Genomic DNA, 24,021 nt, shown 5'->3' on the forward strand with positions numbered 1-24,021 from the left:
AGTCCCATGTCGGGCTCCCTGCATGGATCCTGCTTCTCCCTCTGCCTGTGTCTCTGTCTCTCTCTCTCTCATAAATAAATAAGTAAAATATTTAAAAAAATAAATATCTATACCATTTTAATTTTCCACCAGCAATGTGTGAAAGTTTTAACTTCTCCACTTACTCACCAACAGCTAGGTATTATTCTCGATATATATTGTTCTCACTGACATTTAAAATGAAATTCATTAATGATAATAATGCTGAACAAGTTTTTATGTTAGTAGCAGTTTTTGATTTTAAATTATTATATTCTATGAAAAATATAATGCCTTTATGTATCTACTTAACAAGGAAATACAAATAATTTTTTAAGTGAATGAAATACATTATCAAAATTTATAAATCTTAATATATAGTTTTTCTCTTTTTGGCTTATAGTCTGTGGGTTAATCAAAGACACTCCAATATTTATTATAGGAGTACAATATTGTGTTTTGTTTACTCACAGTTTGTTTTTTCAAATCCATATATTATCCACACTTCACTGTAACTCTGTCCAATATATATAATCTAAGAAACAGGGTTTTCTTCTGTTTATATATGCATAGCTCATACTAAGGTATATAATTTTTCTCAATACTTAAAAAAATAAATCAGAAAGGCACTATTAATATTTGTCCTCATGTGCCTATACATAAATTTGTATATATATTCTTATGAATTATTTTTAATAGAATTTTATTGACTTCACATATAATTTTATTCTATGACAGTGGACTCAGAAAATAGTCTTCTCCATAATGTGAAAAAGTTTATTGAATGTTAAAAAATAATAAAAATAAAAATATAAGGATATTTAGGGAGGGTTATGTAGGAAGTATGTCCAAAAACCACACCAAGTATATAAATTACTACATATCATATCACATGTTCACTGTTTAAATCACAGAATCATCTTTTGTTTTCTCCAGACAGGATCAACAAATCAATGTATTTGTTGTATCCAATGTTATCAATGTATCCTAATAGAAATGGAGTATATACTAATTTGAACCAAATTTGTGGAAAGTTGACCAAATGAAAGACAACACCCTCATTTATGATAGAGCAGGCCTTGTATGTAAGCATACAAAAACTACTAGACTGTGACTTTTACTCAAAACTTATCTTTGTTTTTCAGAGAGTAACACCATTAGACAAAAACAAGCATTTAAGAATCAAGATCAAGCTGGTAGGAAAAATAAAAAAAAACATGGAAACATCTATGACAGATTACATGAAACTTAATTCATTAGTTCTATCTGCTGTTAGACACAATGGATGTATTAAGACAAAATTAGATGCTATGGTGATTTCTGAATTGTTGAAATGCCAAGTGTGTGTAGTTGATAGAGTCTCTAGAGCTCCTATGTAATAGCACTCATGAGGAAAGACTGGGACACAAAAACCTCCCTGTGGAATGGAGATATTTGAGCAAATTCAGATGACTGATGACTTCAAGCTAGTACAATACACTGAACCTCCTTAAAACTATGATCAAGTGTGTTTTTATTTCATTTTAAGATTTTATTTATTTATTCATGAGAGACACACACACACAGGCAGAGACAGAGGGAGATGCAGGCTCCCTGCAAGGAGCCTGATGTGGGACTCGATCCCAGGACCCCAGGATCACGACCTGAGCCAAAGGCAGACACTCAACTGCTGAACCATCAGGCATCCCATCAAGTGTGACTTAGACAACCCATAGAAACCTACATAGGCTAAACAGAAAGAATGTTCTTACAAAAAAGCACACCTATACACATAATACATAGACATTGGAATGTTTATTCTGATAGTTGATAATAACATGAGTCATTTTTACTCTCTTTCTGTACCAAGTATTCTTTACTTCCACACAGCATATCCACACTACTTCCTTGGTGTTATAGCTTATAGTCTCCTAACCCATTCTACTGTACTAACACAAGCCCCAGTTATTATGCCTATAACTTATCTCTTTCCCTCGGGAAGGAAAAATATATTTATTGCTTATGCACAATGTATTCAGAGTACTTTGAAATATGAATAGTACATAGAAGCAAATCTCTAGATATACATCGAACTTATTTATCCTTGCTTTTCCCTCTAAAGAAACATAGAGAAATGTTTAATGTTGATTGTTTAATTCATAGGAACCACACAGTATACAATAAACTTAAGAAAAGGTATTGCATATTTTTTTCCATATCCTATGTAGAGCATACTTTACATCTTTGTTCCTCAAGCTATAGATCAAGGGATTCAGCATGGGGATAACGAGGGTGTAAAATATGGACGCCACTTTATCAGTATCAAAAGAATGACTGGACTCAGGTTGCACATACATAAATATCAAAGTCCCATAGAACACTGTGGCCACTGTCAGGTGGGACCCACAGGTGGAAAAAGCCTTGAGCCTACCCTCAGCAGAGTTCATCCTGACAATGGCTGCCAGGATCAGCAGGTAAGACACAAGAACTATCAGAAGGGATGAAATCACATCAAAAACTGAGAAAATCAAAATCATCAATTCAATTTCATGTGTATTTGAGCAGAGCAAAGATAACAAGGGGAGACAGTCACAGTAGAAATGATTGACAACATTGTAGCCACAGAAGAATGAACTAAAGATCTTTATGGTGACAAAAAGCGAAACAAATATGCTGTAGAGATAAGGGATTGCCACCAGCATCTGACACACCCTCTGTGACATGATGACGGGGTAGAGCAGAGGGTTACAGATGGCCATGTAGCGGTCGTAGGACATAGCTGTTAGAATAAAAAGTTCACTAATGATGAAGATCATGTAGAAAGCTCCCTGTGTAGCACATAAATAATAAGAAATTGTGTTTTCTTCCAAAAAAAAACTTACTAACATTTTTGGTCCTATAGTTGTTGAGTAACCCAGATCAGTGAAGGCCAGGTGTCTGAGGAAGAAGAACATGGGTGTTTGTAGTCTGGCGTCCACCTTGGTGAGGATGATCATGCCCAGGTTGCCCGCCACCGAGATCAAATAGATGATGAGGAAGAGCCCAAATAGTGGAGCCTGCAGCTCAGGTTTGTCTGTGATTCCCATGAGAATGAACTCATTGAGCACCGTTAGATTGTGTTTTGCCATCCAGGTTTGTTGGAAAACCTATTCTGAATTGATAATCAGCATTACTGATAGCTTTCATGTTATATTATCTGGTCTTGTTTTATCCTGAATACAAGTAAAATAGAAGTGTCAGGAGTCTAGGAGTGAGCTATATGAACATAACAGAAAAATACAGCATTGTTAACATTAAATCATAAAAATTTTTTCTAGAAAATACACTCACCTCATATAGGGCATTGCTGATAAGATTGTGAGCTTCTGATAAATTACCGGATACCCAAGTACACACATTCTTTTGTCAGAAATCCTGATGTTAAGAAAAACTGTTTTAAGCGAACAGAAGAAACAATGTGAATGCTGTTGAGGTACAATGATGAAAGGCAAAAGAAAGAAAAAAGACTTTGTCTTCTGTTTTTGCGTAAGCTAAGGAAAGAAGGGTGTTCTCTCGACAGTTTGAGACATCAGCTGGGAAAAGCTTCAAATTGCTTTTTTTGTAGTTTCTATCTGTTTTGATGATCAGATCATTGTTATTTAAAGTTCTACTTTTTGAGAAAATTATCCGTGCTGTCACATTCCACTGGGAACTGAATATGTTGTACATTGTACCATTACTATAAAACAGGGTACTTAAACGTCTCCTAACCTCCAAATATTGTTTTTCACAACTCAGCACGAGGTGAAATTTCCCCTTTTGCTCATTATTAATTAGAAAAAAAATTACTTTGGGGCGCCTGGGTGGCTCAGATGGTTAAGCAGCTGCCTTCCACAGGTCATGATCCCAGTGTCCTGGGATCAAGCCCCACATTGGGCTCCCTGCTCTGTGGGGAACCTGCTTCTCCCTCTCCCTCTCCCTCTGCCTACTACTCTCTTTGCTTGTGCTTTCCCTCTTTCCATCAAATAAATAAAATATTTTTTTTAAAAAATTTACCTTTATAAGTTGACTTAAATAACCATCACAATGTTTTTGAGAAGGGAATGAGAAGAATCTAGTCACTAAATGTGGTTTTTAGATATCAGACACACACCTGAATAGCAACAGTTTCATAATTCTTTCATACTTTTTGTTTTTTTATTCCTTACTCTTTAATTAGGCTTTATGGTCGCTTCGTTTGGTCTGTATTATTTATATGATCAAGTTTTACATGAAACATATATTTACATAAGTAATATGGCCCTGACATTTCAAACATGCTAATAAGCATTACTTGAACAAGTAATGTGAAGAGAAAGGAGAGCACTCTTACTGTGTCATGCATTATCACCAGGAGAATGCAGACATGAATCAGAAATCCTAAGTTTTCTATGCTTTGACATGGAATGAAAGTGTTACCTTGCAACTGTCAGCGAAAGTCCATGGATATGGGTATAATACAGCACCACATGAAATATCTGTTTACCTGTGATGAAACCTCTGTTTTGTCTTCCCCACATGCTTCATGATACGGTGATGTGAGATTAATTTACGGACTCTTGCTCACCCTCTGAGACTCTCCCTGAGGATATGCCAAGCAATCGCTTGATCATCCCTGAGGCATCTGAAAGCTTAACAGAATGCAAAGGATGGTGTTTATTAATTCTCTAGGACAATTTGTATTCACCAATGAGTTAGATTTTTTTTTATTAGTTTGTGTACTACCTTCATACATCTTACTCTTGATTAACTCTTTTTCTCCTTGCTTTGATGGTTAATTTTATGTGTCCACTTGACTAGGCTACTGTGCCCAGCTGTTTAGTCTAAAACTAGTTCAGATGTTGTCATAAAGATATTTTTTACATATGATTAAGATTCAAATTAATGGTCTTTGAGCATAGCCATGTAACTTCTGGAATGTAGGTGGGCCTCATCTAATCAGTTGAAAGACTTACAAAAGATGAGGTCTCCTAAAGACAAAGAAATTAGGCTCCAGGGCAACCTGGGTGGCTCAGCGGTTTAGCACCTGCCTTCGGCCCAGGGCATGATCCTGGAGACCTGGGATCGAGTCCCATGTTGGGCTCCCTGCATGGAGTCTGCTTCTCCTTCTGCTGTGTCTCTGCCTCTCTCTTTCTCTCTCTCTCTGTGTCTCTCATGAATAAATAAATAAAATCTAAAAAAAAAAGCTGATTAAAGAAAAAAGAAAAAGAAATTAGGCTCCAGACTGAAATATAGAAAATTTACCTTAGTTTCCCCTTTTTGTACTCAAGACTGGAGTATCAGCTTTTGCATTGCTAAGCTCCTTGTCATTCCCAACAATCATACATGTTAATTTCTCAAAATCTCTCCCTCTGTCTCTCAAATCTATTTTATCATGTTATATATAACTATATATGTACTGATAATTTATATTAAAATATTTTACAGATGTAAAATTATATATATATATATATATATATATATATATATATATATAATCACTTCATTTTGGTTTTGTTTCTCTGAAGCACCTTTACCAAAACAAACGTATAAGGAAATGGATTAATATGCATTATCTATACACCAAACTTGCCAGTATTCTCCGGTGTACAATGGTCTCCTTAGATAGATGACAAAATGGACTCCTCAGATGACACATGGAGTCATTTTTAAATGCCGTCTCATTGCATTATTCAAATGATTAAATGAGGAGCATCTGGGTGGCTCAGTCAGCTAAGCATCCAACTCTTGGTCTCAGGGTCCTGAAATCGAGCCCCATGGTGGCCCAGTACTCAGTGCATAGTCTGCTTGTCCCTCTCCCTCTGCTCCTCCCACCCCAATCTCAAATAAATAAATAAAATCTTAAAAAAATAAATGATTAAATAAACTAAAAGTAATAAGATTTTGTGAATATCAGATGCTATGTCTTCTCCTTTATTTTGACTATATAGTGAGAAATTAGTTACTCTTCTCATTTTTTTTTCACAGTAAATTCTCATCATCTATTTTAGGTTTTCCCTTGAATTTTATTTGTCTGTATTAGAGTTCAATATTTCTTGTTTTTCCATAATGCCTAATACCCACTCCAATTCTCTTTTTCTCCCTTGTCACCTGCTCTACTGTACTTGATGAATATCTTACAATATTAATATATTCTGCAAAAATATATTTTATATGCATATGTTTTGCTATGTTATTTTGCTATAAATTATGTTGTTGCATTTTAAGCCACATTACACGTGATGTTTTCATGTTGCGTTTCTTTTTGCTTCTTTCCTCATTATATTCAATAATACATAATGAATTTTATGGAACTCAGAAGCATGGAGTTCCATGAAAAGCCCTGACTTGCTATGTTAATATGTGGGAAACAAAATTATCCATGGTATACATGTCACATATCTGTCTCTGGATGCGTGTGCATGTGTGCATGTGTTTGCTAATGTACATATAGATGCACCTACGTGTACGCGTATGACCACACATAAGCACCCACAAGCAGAAAGATTGCTTTGAAGGAGAAAACAATTATTTAAATCTTTTAAGTTTTCCAGATTGGTTCTACCAGTACTAATATCCTCCTTCTGTAGCAAATATATGAGATTCTTGGATCTTCACTTCTTTGATAGGAGCCTGCATTATGTTCTCTCTTGTTAACTAGATAATACTTTTTAAAAATATTTTATTTATTTATTTAGAGGGAGTGAATGATCAGGAAAGAAGCAGAGGAGAGGGAAAGAGATAATCTCATGCAGAACCCATGCTGCGTGTAGAGTCTTACATGGGGCTCAATCTCATGACCCTGAGATCATGACCTGAGCTAAAATCAAGAGCTGGTCACTTAACCAATGGAGCCAACCTGACACCTCTCTTTAGTGGATAATACTTAACATGTTTTCTGTTACTGACTTTTCCCTTGGCTTTATTTTGATCTCTTGGCATATTTAGTAAAGAAGTAAAACAACTTAAGTAGGTATCATTATAAAATAAATGCAGGGATCCCTGGGTGGCGCAGCGGTTTGGCGCCTGCTTTTGGCCCAGGGCGCGATCCTGAAGACCCGGGATCGAGTCCCACGTCGGGCTCCCGGTGCATGGAGCCTGCTTCTCCCTCTGCCTATGTCTCTGCCCCTCTCTCTTTCTCTCTCTCTGTGTGACTATCATAAATAAACAAAAAAATAGAAAAATAATAAAATAAATGCAGATATATAAATAATAAACTGCACACATATAAAGTATAAAATTTGATAAGTTTTGATATATGTATGTGTATATATATATATATATATATATATATATATATTTCTATGTAATATTTCCATTCTACTTCATCCTACCCCATAATGTCTCAAACTTGGATTTAACTTCTTTAACTTTATTATTATTATTTTAAAAGATTTTATTTATTTATTCATGAGAGACACACACAGAGAGGCACAGGTACAGGCAGAGGGAGAAGCAGGCTCCTTGCTTGATGTGAGACTCGTTCCTGGTACCCTGGGATCATGCCCTGAGCTAAAGGCAGATGCTCAACCACTGAGCCACCCAGGAGTCCCAACTTCTCATTATTTTGAAATAGTTATAGAATTATGAGAAGATGGAGCAAAATTAATTAATTAGTCATTAAACTAATATTGGTACAATACTTTGCCTGTTCAGGTCACCAGGTTTTCATGTGCTCATTTTTGTGTTTATACACACACACACACACACACACACACACACACAAAAACAATTTTAATCAGATGTACATATGTGTAATCAGCATAACAATCAACACACAGGCTTATTTCACCACCAAATGGGTCACTTATGCTGTTCCTTCATAGCCAAATCCTCTTCCTTTCCCTCATTCCCTTGTCTTTAACCTCTATCAATCACTAACCTGTTTTTTATCACCAAATTTTCCAGGTACAGAATTCTCAGTTGGCAGTTCTTTTGTTTCAATATTTTACTGATGTTGCTCCATTGTCTTCTCACCTTCAGTGTTTCTGATCATGAATTGATATTCTTTGTTCCTTTGTACATAAAACACCTTTGCTTTTGACTGCTTAATGTTTTGGCTTTGAGAAATTTGATGATGAGGTACCTTTAGGTCATGGTCTTTATGTTTCTTGTATCTGGGATTTGTTAATCTTGAGTCTGAGGTCTTAATTTTTATCATGTTTGATTATTTTTCACCTGTATTTTCTTCAAGTAATTCTAATGACATTTGACATTATTGTCATTAATGTCTAATGACATTCTTCTTTGGAAAAGCCAGTTGTGAGCATACTTGGCTGCTTGAAACTGACTCCCAGATTATTGTTATTCTTTTATGTTTTTGCTTCTTTTCACTCCCTGTGTTTCATTTTGATACTCTTTATTGCTGTATCTATAGACTCACTAATCTTCTATAATGTTTAATCTCCTGCAAATACAATCTCATTTATCTTTCACCTTGAACATGGTGCTTGTTATCTCTAGAAGTTGAGATTCTTTTTTTATAATATCTTCCAAGTCCCTAGTTACCTTTTAGAGAATATGATGTACAATTCTAATAACTATTTTTGGCCTTTGATATTTATTTTTTTAATATTTTATTTATTTATTCATGAGAGACACAGGGAGAGGGGCAAAGACACAGGCAGAGGGAGAAGCAGCCTCCATGCAGGGAGCCTGATGTGGGACTCGATCCTGGGACTCCAGGATCAAGCCCTGAGCTGAAGGCAGATGCTTAACTGCTGAGCCACCCAGGTATCCCTGTCCTTTAATATTTCAAACATGTGCCAGTTCTTGATAAGTTTCCACTGATTGGTTATTTTATTTATTATGGAACATGTATTCCTGCTTCTTTGTATGGATGATAATTATAGAATGTATTTCATTCATTGTGAATTTTTCTTCATGCATATTGGATAAATTTGTATTTTAAAAAATGTCCCTGAAATTTCTTCTAGGATATAATTAGTTGGAAATAGTTTAATCCTTTTGGATGTTGCCTTTATAATTTCTTAGGTTGGACCAGAGTAGTGTGCAATTTAAAGCTAATTATTCCATGTACTGAAAGAAGATCTTCTTGAGTATTCTACCTAAAGCCTTATAAACTATGAGATTTTCTACTCCCTGTGCAATACATTGGCACAATTTCTACCTCTGCTTGAGTTCAGAATACTGTTGCCTTTCATCTTAGATGATTCTTTCTTTTGCCAGGATGATTTCCTCTTGCATGTGCTAATCTGGTGAATAATTGAGGAGGATTCTCTGTAGAGATCCAGTGTTCTTTCTCTGTACAGCTCTCCTACCTTGCAAAATTGAGCTACCATAATCTTCCAAGATTCTTGACTTAGTTTTTTCAACTCACAGGAAGGTGGAACAATCATAGGACTCACCTCATTTGTTCCTGATCCATCAGGAAAATTGTCCTTTGTGACCTATTATCAGTGTTGTGACAGCTTGTTTCATATATCTTGTCTCTGTTTTTGTTTGGTTTGGTGCTTTTTTTTTCTAGTATTAATGGGAAGTTAAGGTCATATTAACTGAAAGCAGAAAACAGTATTCAATATATCTTAAGATGAGCCTTGGAACTAGTCTATTCTTTTTAAATCATTGATTTCCTTTTCTATGCCTCTTTACCCCACGTAAACGTGAAGAACTATTAAGATTTTCCTCAAAAATATGTTAAGAATCTAATCACTTCTATTCTCTGATTGTTCCTGTCTTAGATTAAACCTCTATTGTCTCTCAAATGTATCATGAGTCTGGCCATACCATCCTGAACACATCCAATCTCGTCAAATGTATCATGATTAAACCCCTCAGCATTTTCAATTTCCAAACTTAGAATCTGCCATCCATTATTTACACAGCAGTCATAGCTGTCCTTTAATCAAAGATAGATCAAATCACTCCTTAGCTCAAAATCCTCCGAAGACTTTTTGATTATTCAGAATAAAAGACAAGTTTTACAATGGCCTTAATAGAGTACTACAAGGTTAAATTCTGTTACAAATTCATCATCTCTCTTTTGTTTCCTAATCACATTTAGGCTCCCACCACCTTTGACTCTGGTGTTCCTCAGCACATGAGTCATTAGGAACTGCTGCAGTGTCATTTCTGTCCCCATGGAACAGGCTTCTGCTAGGTAGCCACAGAGTCTCACTCAGCAACTCTAGTGTTTGTTTCAATGCCATCTTCACAGAGCGCTCCCTGACAACCATAATTAAAAGGTGACCCCATCCTGGCTACTTGCTCTAGCCCATTTTCATATTGCCTGATACACTCCATCCCACTTATAGGCCACTTCTCAAGCTGCCTATTTTCTGTAAGCCCCATTTCTGGCTTAAACTTCACAGTATATGTTTATTTCCTTGATTAATTCATTTATATAATATCTATCGGATATCTTCTTTGTGTGTGACTTTTACTATGCTAGACAGTGATAGATAAGACTGTGAAGAGAATGTACAAGATCCCTAGTTTTATAAAAATAAGTATTTAGTGGAAAAGATAGACAAATAGGGTACATGAAAGAACATGTAGGAATGGCATTGACCTGGAATTGAAACTAAATTAAGCTAGTATCTGAAGTAGGATAAAGGAACAAATAATCTACTGCTGATCATTCTTATTTGAAATTTAAAATAATGAATATATATATATATATATTTTATTTCTATGGTTATCATACATTGATTCTTGCCTATCCCCTGGAAACAACAGAACAAGACTACAGTAAAGTTAATTACAGTATATATTGGCTAATATATAATTTATTGTTAGTGTATCCTACAGTGAATTTTAAATAGAACATTTGCAAACATTCTGCAGGTTTTATATAAGGCATTTTTCACCTCTTTTTTCCTCAAAGTGTAGATAATGGGATTCAGCATGAATATAACCAAAGTGTAAAATAAGGAGGCTATTTTATCACTATCAAATGAATGAATGGGTTTGGGCTGCACATACATAAAAAAATGGAGAACCGTAAAATATGACTATCAGTGTCATATGGGATTCACAGATGGAGAAAGCCTTGTGCCTGCCTTCTGCAAAGTTCATCCTGAGGATGGCAACAAGGATCAGCATGTAAAACACAGGGCTATCATAAGGGATGACACTAAATTAAAAGCTGAAAAGATAAGAATTATCAACTTAATTTCATGTGTGCCTGAGCAGAGCAAAGCTATCAATGGTAGACTATCACAGTAGAAATGTCTAAATGACATTATAGTCACCAAACGATGAAAGGAAAATTTTTATAATGATCAGCAAAGACAAAATAATATATTATGCCACCAGCAACTGACATAATCTATGTGACATGATGACTATGCAGAGCAAAGGGTTATAGATGGCCACATAGCAGTCATAGGCCATTGCTGACAAAATGAGAATTTCACTAGTAATAAACATAATGAAAAAAGTGAGTTGGGTAGCACATCAGTTATAAGAGATGATAGATTGATCTACAACAAGGCTTACTAGCATTTGGGGTCCCACAGCTATTGAATAACCAAGATTAGTGAAAGCCAGGTGTCTGAGGAAGATGTACATGGGTGTTTGTGGCCTAGAGTCCACCTTGGTGAGGATGATCAAGCTCACGTTATCCACCAGTGACACCAGGTAAACAGTGAGGAAGAGTCCAGACAATGGAGCCTGCAGCTCAGGGAGTTCTGTGATTCCCATTTGGATGAGTTCTTTCCACTGTGTTAGATTGTGTTTCTCCATGCAGGCATTTGAGAAACCTATAATGGGAATAAATATAAAAATAATCATTAATTTCATGACATATGACTAAGATGACCATTGTAGTAAGTGATTAAGGACTTAAATCTTGCATTTATGGCTTGTTGCTTTAACTGGCTGTTCTAACACCTGGCAGCTCAATTATCTCTCCTGGCTCAGCTGAGCTCTTTACAGCTTTCTTAGATATGACACCAAAAGTACAAACGACAAAAGTAAAAATACATAAATGGACATAAAAATAATTTAAAAAACAAATAAACTTTTGTCCATTAAAGGACACTATCAGAGAATGAAAACATGACTCACACGATGGAGGAGATTGCAAATCATATATCTGGCAAGGCTCTGTTTTAAGGATTCTTCAACTCAACAGGAAAAAAAAATCCAACAGGCTAAAGACTCGAACAGATACTTCCCACTGAAGATATAAACATGGTCATTGGGCAGCCCCGGTGGCGCAGCGGTTTAGCGCCGCCTGCAGCCCAGGGTGTGATCCTGGAGACCCGGGATTGAGTCCCATATCAGGCTCCTTGCATGGAGCCTGCTTCTCCCTCTGCCTGTGTCTCTGCCTCTCTCTCTTTCTCTGTGTTTCTCATGAATAAATAAATAAATCTTAAAAAAAAAAAAAACATGGCCAATAAGCACATGAAGAGATTTTCTTAACAAAACTCCCTTTTCAGAGATTGCTTTTTTTTTTTTTTACTATTCTAAGAGTACAAATTTCCTGTATCATAGCAAATGTCTACATTTCACCCAAAATTATAATAAAGATATTTCAAACTTACAACCTATAACCACCCGGAAACTTTAGATATCAAAGCAGATTATTAAAGAGATGACTAATGACTAAATCATCTTTACCTCCTCATACCTGAGGGAGGTACCAGATACTATTGGGGTCCTAAAACCATATTCTTTTTTTTAATGGTTCCATAAATGTTATCTTTCCTTCAATTTTATTTTCTGTTGTTTATAGGTGTAAAAATAAAGTTGTTTTTTGTAAATTTATATTCGGCAAATTTGCTAAATTCACATATTATTTCTAATAAATTATATATTTTCCCTATGTGGTTAATTATAACATTAATCAAAAACTAAAAATGGCAGTTTATGACTTCCTACCTGTCTTTACCTCATTTTTTTATCATGGTTGAACCTGCTATAATATTCAATACATACTGAATATAAATGGGGAAACTGGGTCTCCTAATCTTGGGGGCAATTTCATCAGGGAAAAAGTTTTCAATGATTCAGTTTACACTAATAGTTTTATACAGATTTTTAAATGTAATGATATATACCCATCAGTATAATATCATATGGAATATTATCACTGTCCTAAATCTTTTGTTTTCCGCTTATTTATCCCCCAATATAGGATTCTTATAAATATTATTTATAACACTGTTTTTGTCTATTCTGCTCAGCTAGGCAAATAGGTGTTAAAAATAGGTATTGAATATTATCATAAACCTATTTTTTTTCTTTTAACTTACAATGATATTAATTTATGTCATAAGTTTTCAACTGTGAAATCAGCCTTTCATTCTTGCTTACAAGCAGTGCTCCTTAATGGTATCATGTACTCAAAAACAAAATGTGTGACTTATGAAAAGTGCCCATAATAGTACAACTTAGCTTCATTGCTATTTGTATGAGTTGGTGTAATTTTTGGAGAGTATGGTGCCTTTCACTTAATATTGTATCCATTCATCTTCTTTGCCACTCCTCTCCTCCTCTGCTCTTCCTCTTCTTTCTCCCACTTCTTCATGCTCTGCTGTGCAGAATATATTTTTTGAACGTGCCATTACATATCCATCCGTTCCACCCTTGATAAACATTTAACACCTATGATGACTACATCTACCACAAACATTTTATTACTTATTCTCTAGGGGACATAATTACACAGGAATGGAATTGGCACATCATAGAGTATACTCACACTAAAATTTAGTAATTATTCCCTTATTTTCCCAAAGTTTTTATAGCAATGTACTCACCCTTAAACAAGTAAAAGAATTATAATTTTCCACATTCTTATCAACATTTTCAATTATCGTTCAAAGAAACTTTTGCATTTCAGCTATCCTGGTAATGTTTGGCGATATCACAGTATACATTCTTCACTTAGATTTATCTAATGAATATTTTTTTGAACACGTTTGTGTATTTTTGGCTGTTTTGATATCCTCTTCTGTGAAGAGTTTCTTCAGGTGTCTTCCCTCACCTCTTCCCCTCAACTATTTTTTCCCTCCTAAAAGTTAACCCTCTTGATCATCCTCATTCAAAGAGTTAGGGAATTTGTTGTTTTGTTTTGTTTTACAAATTACTTTGCAAGAGTGTATTTCAAATATGGTTTCTTTGGATTTTTAAACTTTATTATGGTGTATTTTCATTAATACAAGTTTTCAATCTAGATAGAGTACTATTTTTCTATTAGTATCACTATTTTTTGTACCCCATTTAAGGAAACTTTGTTGATCCCAAGTCATGAAAATATTATTTTACTTTACTTTAAGAAACCTTTTGGTTTCAAATTTCACATTCCCATTTGTAACATATTTCAATTAATTTTTACATGCAGTGTATAAATGACCAAGTTCCATATTTTATATAGAAACCTAGGGATCCCTGGGTGGCGCAGCGGTTTGGCGCCTGCCTTTGGCCCAGGGCGCGATCCTGGAGACCCGGGATGGAATCCCACATCGGGCTCCTGGTGCATGGAGCCTGCTTCTCCCTCTGCCTGTGTCTCTGCCTCTCTCTCTGTGTGACTATCATAAATAAATAAAAATTAAAAAAAAAAAACAAAATAAAAGAAACCTAATTGAACTGACCAATTTACTGAGAAAACCTATTTTACTCACTATATTGCAGCAAGGCTCTTGTTTTAAAATAAGTGGATTTAAACATGTGAGTCTATTTTGGACTTTATTTTCATTTTATTGATCTCTCTGTAAATACATGCACTAATGATACATTTAAAAAATGGGTAGGAAATATCAGAAAGGGAGACAGAACATAAAGACTCCTAACTCTGGGGAAAAAACTAGGGATGGTGGAAAGGGAGGAGGGTGGGGGGTGGGGGTGAATGGGTGACGGGCACTGAGGGGGGCACTTGATGGGATGAGCACTGGGTGTTATTCTGTATGTCGGCAAATAGAACACCAATAAAAAAATAAATGTATTATTAAAAAAATAAAAAAATAATAAAAGATAATCTTATTTCATTAAATGAATTGATATCTGTCATTGGAAGTCCTCTGAAATCTTTCTTCTAAGATATTGCCTGGCTAAGCTAGATCTTTTGCGTTTCCAAATAATTTTTGATATCAACTTAAGCACTAAAAAAATACTACTAGAGGGATGCCTGGGTGGCTCAGCGGTTGAGCGTCTGCCTTCAGCTCAGGGCATTATCCCTGGACCAGGGATAGAGTCCTGCAACAGGCTTCCTGCAGGGAGCCTGCTTCTCCCTCTGTCTGTGTCTCTGCCTCTCTCTGTGTCTCTCATGAATAAATAAATAAAATCTTAAAAATATTACTGGAATCTTGATTGTTACTGCATTGGATCTATAGGAAAATTTAGGGAGAACTGGCCTCACCAAATTTATATCTTTCAACCAATTGACATGGTATATTAACATTTATCTCTCCTTCAATAACTCAGTAATATTTGTTGTAGTGTCTAGCAATGAAGCTTTATTTGCACATCTGTGTAAGATGTCTAGATCTGTCCCAGTAAGGGAAGAAGGGGCCTTTCTCTTACACCTGTCACTAAAATGCAAACTAATATAATTGCTGACCAAACTTATACACACGGTGACATAACTTTTAGCCCCTATGTTAACCACTGTGATTGTCAGGGGGAAAAACACTTTTCCTAAGACATTCAGCTGCAAAGGGCAGGCAATGTTGGAATCTCCCTCAGTGATGCTGCACCACTCTGGAAAATATGCCTTCAGGCTCTTTGCCATCCCCTAGGGCAGGAGCAAATCCTTCCAGTCGCCTCCTTTTGGCCAAAGCAGCCAAAGATTTAAAAGTCTTTGGTTCATAGATGGCTAGATCCACAAGTACTTTCCTGTTGAGCTCCACCTGGCACTTAAATTGACAATGAATGCCGGGTACTTCAGGCCATGTTCCTGGGAGGCAGCTGTGATTCGATTAATCCAGAGGGTCCGCATGTTCCTCTTCTTCAGTCTCTGTGCTTTTGTGCATTTCACAAACGCTCTGGACACAGCTCTCACCGTCAGCTTGTACTCATTAAAATTTTACTCATTAAAATTTTTCTTGAGTATTATATAGATTTTATCTAGTGTAGCTTAAAATTTTAATTTTATCTGTTTTTGTTGGTAGATACAAAATAATTGATCTTTAACACACTGACACTATATCCACTAATCCTGCAAAATTCACTTATTATTTCTAATGTTTCAGTGCCGAGTCTTTTGAATTTTTAATGTACATAATTATGGCCCTCGAAGATAATCAACTTTATTTTATGCTTTTCCATGCATATACATGTTCACATATAATAATGTAACAAATTTAAAATGCCACCAACCAAAGGGGATAGAGTTGAAGTGTCATTAAGGCAGATACTGTTCATTACTCATTAATGTATGTATGCTCAGCACAAAAAACATTAAGTGCCGTCTTATGTCAGCATGCAGGTATGGAGGGCACTGGTATTTAAATGGTGTTTATCCCACAAAAAAATATTTAAGAAAAGACACAAGAAAGCCTTTAAAAGATTACTTAATGGCAGATGTATTAAAACAGATTTCCCTTAAATTGTAACATAAGGACTTGGCAATGTAAGAGCAGATGTCTGAACTTAGGTCTCTGGCAGTAACACTTAAGGACAAATAAAAATTGATACAGGAAGGTTGATCACTACTGGAACACCTATAGTTGAAAATAGGAAAAACATTTCTAGTTTTCCAGGACTTCTACACATTACTCCTTTCTAAACCCTACAACATAAACAGTAGTCCATAACCTAATTTATTGTATGTATAGTCTATATTGAACTCTACATAGGCAGTATGTGCAAATTTTTCCATATTCTATGCAGGGCACCTTTTACCTCTTTATTCCTTAAGCTGTAGATCATGGGATTCAGCATAGGGATTATCAAAGTGTAAAATGCAGAGGCGATTTTATCAGTATCAAAGGAATGACTGGATTTGGGTTGCACGTACATGAAAAATAGAGTAGCATATAATACAACAACCACTGTCAGGTGAGATCCACAGGTGGAGAATGCCTTGTGCCTTCCCTCTGCAGAGTTCATCCTAAGGATGGCCATAAGGATTAGGACATAGGACACAAGCACTATGAGAAGGGAGGAAATCAAATTAAATGCTGAAAAGATCAGTATTATCAACTCAATGTCACGTGTGCTTGAACACAGCAAAGTTAACAAGGGAAGATTGTCACAGTAAAAATGTCTAATGACATTATGTCCACAGAAGGATGCCATAAAAATCTTGATGGTGGTTATCAGAGAGAGACAGGCACTGTAGACATAAGGGATTGCTACTAGCACCCAGCACACCCTTTGTGACATAACAATGGTGTAGAGCAGAGGGTTACAGATGGCCACATAGCGGTCATAGGCCATTGCTGACAGAATGAACAGCTCACTGATGATGAACAAGATGAAGAAAGCCAGCTGGGCAGCACACCAGTTATAGGGGATCGTATTTTGATCAGCTACAAAATTTACTAACATTTTGGGTGCCACAGCTGATGAGTAGCCAAGATCAATGAAAGCCAGGTGTCTGAGGAAGAAGTACATGGGTGTTTGGAGCCTGGAGTCCACCTTGGTGAGGATGATCATGCCCAGGTTGCCCACCACTGAAACTGTGTAGATGATGAGGAAAAGCCCAAAGAAGGGAGCCTGCAGCTCAGGACGGTTGGTGATTCCCATTAGGATGAATTCTGTTAGCACTGTTAGATTTTGTCTGTTCATCCAGGTCATTAAGGAAAATTGCTGTGGGAACAACCATCACAAGAGTCATTGGGATTCAGGAGACAACATCTGTGGTCATTTTAGGAGGCATAGCCATCATGGGTAAGATAGGTCCAATTTTTTAGATGGGTTAATTTAAAACAAGACTCACTTTTGTCACTGAACCTGGAGCCAAATACAGAAGGCATTACAACCTAAGATATAGAGTAGTCTTTTTTTTTTTCCTGCATTCTGGCTGTCATTACCAAGTCAATACAGTCTCTGTAGGGTTGGTCTGTCAAGAAGGTATCATTAGAAAGTTTGGTCTTAAGTGGGAATCCTGATATCCTTTTAGACATGTTTTTTACTTAATGCCTGTAATTGGTTAAACATTTCATTCTTTATAAGAAATTATAATAAAACTTATAACCCTCCACTTCTCGCCTTGCAATTTCAGTCCCAACATCCAAGGAAACTACGATTAACTCATTTAATAGACTTTGATTTACATTTCTCATTATAACTCTGCATATCTAATGGTATTCCCATTCCATTATCCGTTTGATTTATTAACTTGTGTTATCATTCCATTATGCTTTTATGAGTTGTGAATATTGTTTAATGACTTTTTCTGATGATAGACAATGATTTAGATACCCTGCAAAAGTCCCCAACATGCCCACTCTAATGCACATAAATAAATTTTCTCAATAACATTGTATCTTAATATTTAGCACTTGCCTGTGGTGTTTTCATTTTCTGATTTTTGATATGTTGCACAGAAAGTAAGGCCTGCATGTACAAGTTATTAATATATAAAAAAAGAATATAGCTAACATTCCCACATTTGCTTTGACCTTAGCACAAGTATCTCTGAAATGATGGGTTTAACTTGGTAGTTGTATTTTATAGCACATTTTAAGACCAGGATAAATTATCAGAATGTATTTGTTAATGTATCACCTGAAATCATCCAATAAACTGCTATTTAATTTCAAAGTAGGGGGATCCCTGGGTGGCGCAGCAGTTTAGTGCCTGCCTTTGGCCTAGGGCGCGATCCTGGAGACCCGGGATCGAATCCCACGTCGGGCTCCCTATATGGAGCCTGCTTCTCCCTCTGCCTATGTCTCTGCCTCTCTCTCTCTCTCTCTCTCTCTCTCTCTGTGTGACTATCATGAAAAAATAAATAAAATTTAAAAAAATATTTAATTTCAAAGTAGGGGATGCTATCTCGAATGTCTTTGAGGCTGGCAAATAACATTGCATGAATTACATGAATGAGAGACAATTTAATAGGGAACAAGGGTAAATAGATAAATAGATATGGCATGATTTATTTGATATGCCTATCAAATATACCTACTGTTTAAATGTACATGGACAGGACTAATGATTCTCTGATCTAGACGAAGTGAACTGGACATGGCATAAAGAGAAATGGAAGACATTAACTATATTTTAATTTGAATACTACTCTTGTACCTTTATTTCACCTTCCATCAAATAAACATTAAATGTTTCGTATTAACACAATTTATTAAAAAATTGTACTTTATCTATCTCTGCTTTTCCAACTTCTTTCTCCTTCAGATTGTTTTTAAAGGCAAATGTTCCAAAATTTCAAAGGAAAAAAATATCATCCATATTTTTTCTACTAACTATTGCAGAGTGGAAAAAATGAGAACTTCACTGTAACTCATCTTAGGTGACAAAATCATGATTTATAAAGAAATATATAATAATGAAAAAACCCCACAATATTATATATATATATATATATATATATATATATATATAGTCTCTCTCTCTCTCTGTATTTAAAAATGTATAAGAATTACAGGAAACTATCCAAACTGCATTGATCTCATGTTTGGCTTGATGGTTTTATTTTGGAAAATCTATAACTAGAATTCATCACATTGGCAGAATTAATTAGAAAAAAAATGAGCATTTAAATAGATGAGGAATTAATGTCATTAGAATGGACAAAGGCAATAAAAATTAAGAATAAAAGGAATAAGCCATAATCACAGAATGTCTTATAAAAACTAGACAACCCACTCTTAAAAGGTGAAAAGTTAAAATATTTTGGGGAAAAATTGTAGAGGTCCTAAAGAAATTGGTAAAAATATTATGTTCCTGGATTGCTCAACTTAGTGTTATAAAAATGTCAATTGTGCTAAAATTAATCTTATGTACATGATGCCTTTGCAATCAAAATCTCACTCAGGAATCTGTAGAATTTGATCCTGAATTAAAAATGTACTTAAAAAAATGCAAATTATAAAGAATAACATGGAAACTTTTGAAAAGACCTATGCTACCAGATATAAACTTAGAAATCTAGGGGATCCCTGGGTGGCGCAGCGGTTTGGCGCCTGCCTTTGGCCCAGGGCGCGATCCTGGAGACCCGGGATCGAATCCCATGTCGGGCTCCCGGTGCATGGAGCCTGCTTCTCCCTCTGCCTGTGTCTCTGCCTCTCTCTCTCTCTCTGTGTGACTATCATAAATAAATTTTAAAAAATTAAAAAAAAAACTTAGAAATCTAGAACATGACTTCTGTATGTCATATTGCTTTATTGAGGCAATATGGCATACACCAGTGGACCAGAATAGAGACCTCAGGAAAAGACCCATGAATGTATAGAACTGTAGTGTTTGGATAGAAGTGGCATGCTAGGACAGGCATGCAAAAATGGGCTAGTCAATGTATCAGGAAAAAGTGATTATGCATATAGAGAATAATGAAATTGGATGTTTATTTGATCCATATAAAAATCAGCCCTAGGCTGGTCAAGGACTTAATGTCACAGAATATATTAAACACTTTTTTTTTCGAGAGAGAGCCTGCATACATAGGGGGGTGGTGGGGGCAGAGAAAGAGAGAGAAAGAGAGAGAGAATCTTAAGCAGACTCTAAACCCAGTGCAGACTCTGAGATGGGGCTCAATTTCATGACCCGGAGATCATGACTTGAGCTGAAGTTGGAGGCTTAACCAACTGAGCCACCCAGTTGCCTCTAAACTTTTAGAAGACTAGAACCTCTGGTTGCTCTTAAATAAACAGAAATTTCAAAAAAAATAGAATAGAAATTCAATATTAGTTAAGCAGATGAAACTACTTCACAAAATTTGCTCTACCCCAAAATCTATTCAAATGAACAAATATTTACAACAAAGCAATTACAAACATCCATTAGCAGCAACCAAACAAATGACAGACCCTAATATCTTAAGCTACAAAAATTATACCCAAAGAAAAGACTATTCCTCAGAAGTTTATACAATTTGGTAAACCTCTTCATACCAACATCCATTTTATTGTGATTTTACAAATGCCTGAAGTTCTTCTGAAACTCACTTAGTGAATATTTATGTGGCCTTCCTATAAACAGTCCTACCCAAGCACTGCCTGGAAAGAAAAGGAAGTTGAGTATCAAACCTCTTATCAGATGGAAGCAGAAGCTCAGAGCTGTTCCAGGACCTGGAGGATAGACAAGGAGACCAACGATGTCCTCTTATGCAAATGCAAACAACCAATATCAATGGAATATTCTATAACATTTTGATAATAGCCTCAACTGAGGTAAATGGGTTGGTCAAACTGAAAACATTGCAATCTCATTAAAAAGGAAGGAAGGAAAGAGGGAGGGAAGGAGAGAGGAAGATTCTAAGTCGAGCTTGGAAAAATGTTTAGTCCCCTTCAGGAAGTTTTTGTCTAGAATACCAGTATAAATGTAGAAATAATAGCAAATAGAAATGAAGTCCCTTATCACTTTAAAATAACATACTAATAGTGGTAAACATATATCATTAATCCAAAAATCCTAGTTATGAAAAGAGATGATTAATATATATGATGTAACGTACTGAGTCTGGTGTTGTGACTGTGCTCGTATCTGTCATTTAAAAGGAAGACAGGCATCAAAAACCATCACTCTAGTTAATTTAGTAATCAATATAATCAGTGCCATCTATTCACCTTAAATGAAGACTGTCTTTTTTGTACTCCCGTGTGATTACTAGCATGGCTGCTCTCAGAAGAATTTATGAGCATCTCCTCTCCTTGAGACACTCCCCTGGGAACTTGAATGCAATTCTTTGTTATTCCCAAAGCATGTGAGAGCAGGAAATGATGCCATGGGTCTTTGCTAATTATTCAGAGTAACTTTGATTTCCCTACTGAGGAAATGTTTTTGAAGAATTTATTTTTTTAAATTTATTTAGAAAAAGAGAGAAGGAGCATAGAGGGGGAGAGGCAGAGGGAGAAGCAGACTTCCCTATGAACAGGGGGGCCCATGAAAGGTTGCATCCTAGGACCTTGCAATCACAACTTGAGCCAAAGGCAGACACTTAACCAACTGAACACCCAAGTGCCCGTTTTTTTTTTTTTTGTTTTGTTTTGTTTGTTTTTGTTTTTAATATTTTATTTATTTATTTATTTATTTATTTATTTATTTATTTATTTATGAGAGACACAGGCAGAGACACAGGCAGAGGGAGAAGCAGGCTCCATGCAGGGAGCCTGATGTGGGACTTGATACTGGATCTCCAGGATCAGGCCCTGGGCTGAAGGTAGCGCTAAGGCGCTGAGCCACCCGGGTGGCCCCTGTTTTTTATATATACAATTCACCTGATTCCCTTGGTTGTTATTTTTATTGTATTCACTTGACTATGTAGATTTGAATAGTTTTCCTCAGACATATGCTTTAATCATCTAGAAATTACATAAACTTTCAGCATTTTCCACAATGGCTTCTTCCATGTTTCACATCTGAAGATAAAGACAAAACTATTTATATATGACCTATAGTATGTTAAAAGTTTAGAAGGAATAAAAATTATGAACATATGTATGAAGTTATTTATGTTTGGTTTTGTAACCTAAGGGACTAAACTTGGTTAATGACACATGATTCTGTATCCCGTGTGCATTCTCATCCTAATTCCTATCCCTACATCAGTTTTCTTTCCCTACATCGGTATCTCCTCCACAAAAGTTGATATATGTTCTTAAAAAGAAATTCAAATTCATGGGATGTCTAAGTGGTTCAATCAGTTAAGTGTCTGACTTTTAGTTTTAGCTCAGGTCACGATCTCAGGGTCCTGAGATCGAGCCCTGCATTGAGCTCTGTGCTCAATGTGGAGTCTGCTTCTCCCTCTCCCTCCTTCTGCTCACACACACTCTCTCTCTCAAACTCAACATTAAATAAATAAATCTTTTTTAGAAAAGAAATGCAGCTTTATAAATGTATATTTTAAAGAGCACACACAGGTTATATAGCTTATTTTGATACTTCAAGCTTCTCATTCAGCTATGTTTTTGAATTTTATTCATTTTCTACATATACACCAATATTTTACTGGCCTCTGTTCAATGAAATGGCCACAATCTGATTCTACCCCCATTTACTATCGGTTTGCTCTAATACTAAGATGCAGTTAGTTATCAACTTTCGACTTCTACATGTATGACCACGATGAACAATTTTGTGTGTGTGGTCCCCCACTGACCCATAAAGGAACATGTCTGAAATATCTCCTGAGGCTCTGTTCTGGGATAAAGAGAGCATATTTAATTTACTTAAATAAGGATGGATCTATTCCAAGATTTATTTTTATTCATATACACTCCACCATCAGTACACAGCATTTCATACTGTGGACATTGAACTTATTAATATGTATCACTTGAACAAATGGTAAAGGTTGCAGCAAATAATTCAATCTGATTTAACTTTATAGAGCTCAAATTGTTCTACTTGATTTAATACATTATTTTTTTAAAAGAACCCAAATATTTGTTAAGATTTGAAATGGAAAAGTGCACTATAATCCACGTCAACAGCAAAGTTCAAAAATTATAACAGAGGGATCCCTGGGTGGCGCAGCGGTTTGGCGCCTGCCTTTGGCCCAGGGCGCGATCCTGGAGACCCGGGATCGAATCCCACATCGGGCTCCCAGTGCATGGAGCCTGCTTCTCCCTCTGCCTGTGTCTCTGCCTCTCTCTCTCTCTCTCTCTCTCTCTCTGTGACTATCATAAATAAATAAAAAATTAAAAAAAAATTTAAAAAAAATTTTTTAAAAAAAAATAAAAAAAAATTATAACAGAGACACATACACATTAATTTTAATATAATGTTACCATTTGAATGCCTATCACAATGATAATGTTGATAAAGTAGTTGTTAAAATGACAAAAACACACCTAGTAGAGATAGGGGATGGCAACCTCCAAATCATGTTTCTTCCTCTGGGCACCTGACTGGTTGACTTCTCATCCTCCTGGCAGGTGTGCAGAAGTAGCTGAACTGTAGCCTGACTCATCTGTGGTGACACACCCCCTCCTATGT

At 35.8% G+C, this 24,021-nt stretch overlaps 2 protein-coding genes and 1 pseudogene across 2 annotated transcripts; all 3 read right to left on the minus strand.

Annotated features, from left to right (window-relative positions):
- Window positions 1–2,183: 2,183 nt before the first annotated feature.
- LOC129514933 (olfactory receptor 8K3-like) lies at window positions 2,184–3,125 on the minus strand. The gene has a single exon (XM_055333624.1). The coding sequence runs from the start codon at window positions 3,123–3,125 to the stop codon at window positions 2,184–2,186; it is 942 nt and encodes a 313-aa protein (XP_055189599.1).
- A 7,623-nt stretch (window positions 3,126–10,748) lies between these two features.
- LOC129514900 (olfactory receptor 8K3-like) lies at window positions 10,749–11,700 on the minus strand (annotated as a pseudogene).
- A 5,049-nt stretch (window positions 11,701–16,749) lies between these two features.
- Window positions 16,750–17,691, minus strand: LOC129514931 (olfactory receptor 8K3-like). Its single transcript, XM_055333622.1, has one exon. It carries the CDS (start codon window positions 17,689–17,691, stop codon window positions 16,750–16,752), a length of 942 nt encoding a protein of 313 aa, XP_055189597.1.
- Between the last annotated feature and the right edge of the window lie 6,330 nt (window positions 17,692–24,021).

The sequence above is a fragment of the Nyctereutes procyonoides genome, unplaced genomic scaffold (genome assembly GCF_905146905.1).
Source record: "Nyctereutes procyonoides isolate TBG_1078 unplaced genomic scaffold, NYPRO_anot_genome, whole genome shotgun sequence".
Classification (NCBI taxonomy): domain Eukaryota; kingdom Metazoa; phylum Chordata; class Mammalia; order Carnivora; family Canidae; genus Nyctereutes; species Nyctereutes procyonoides.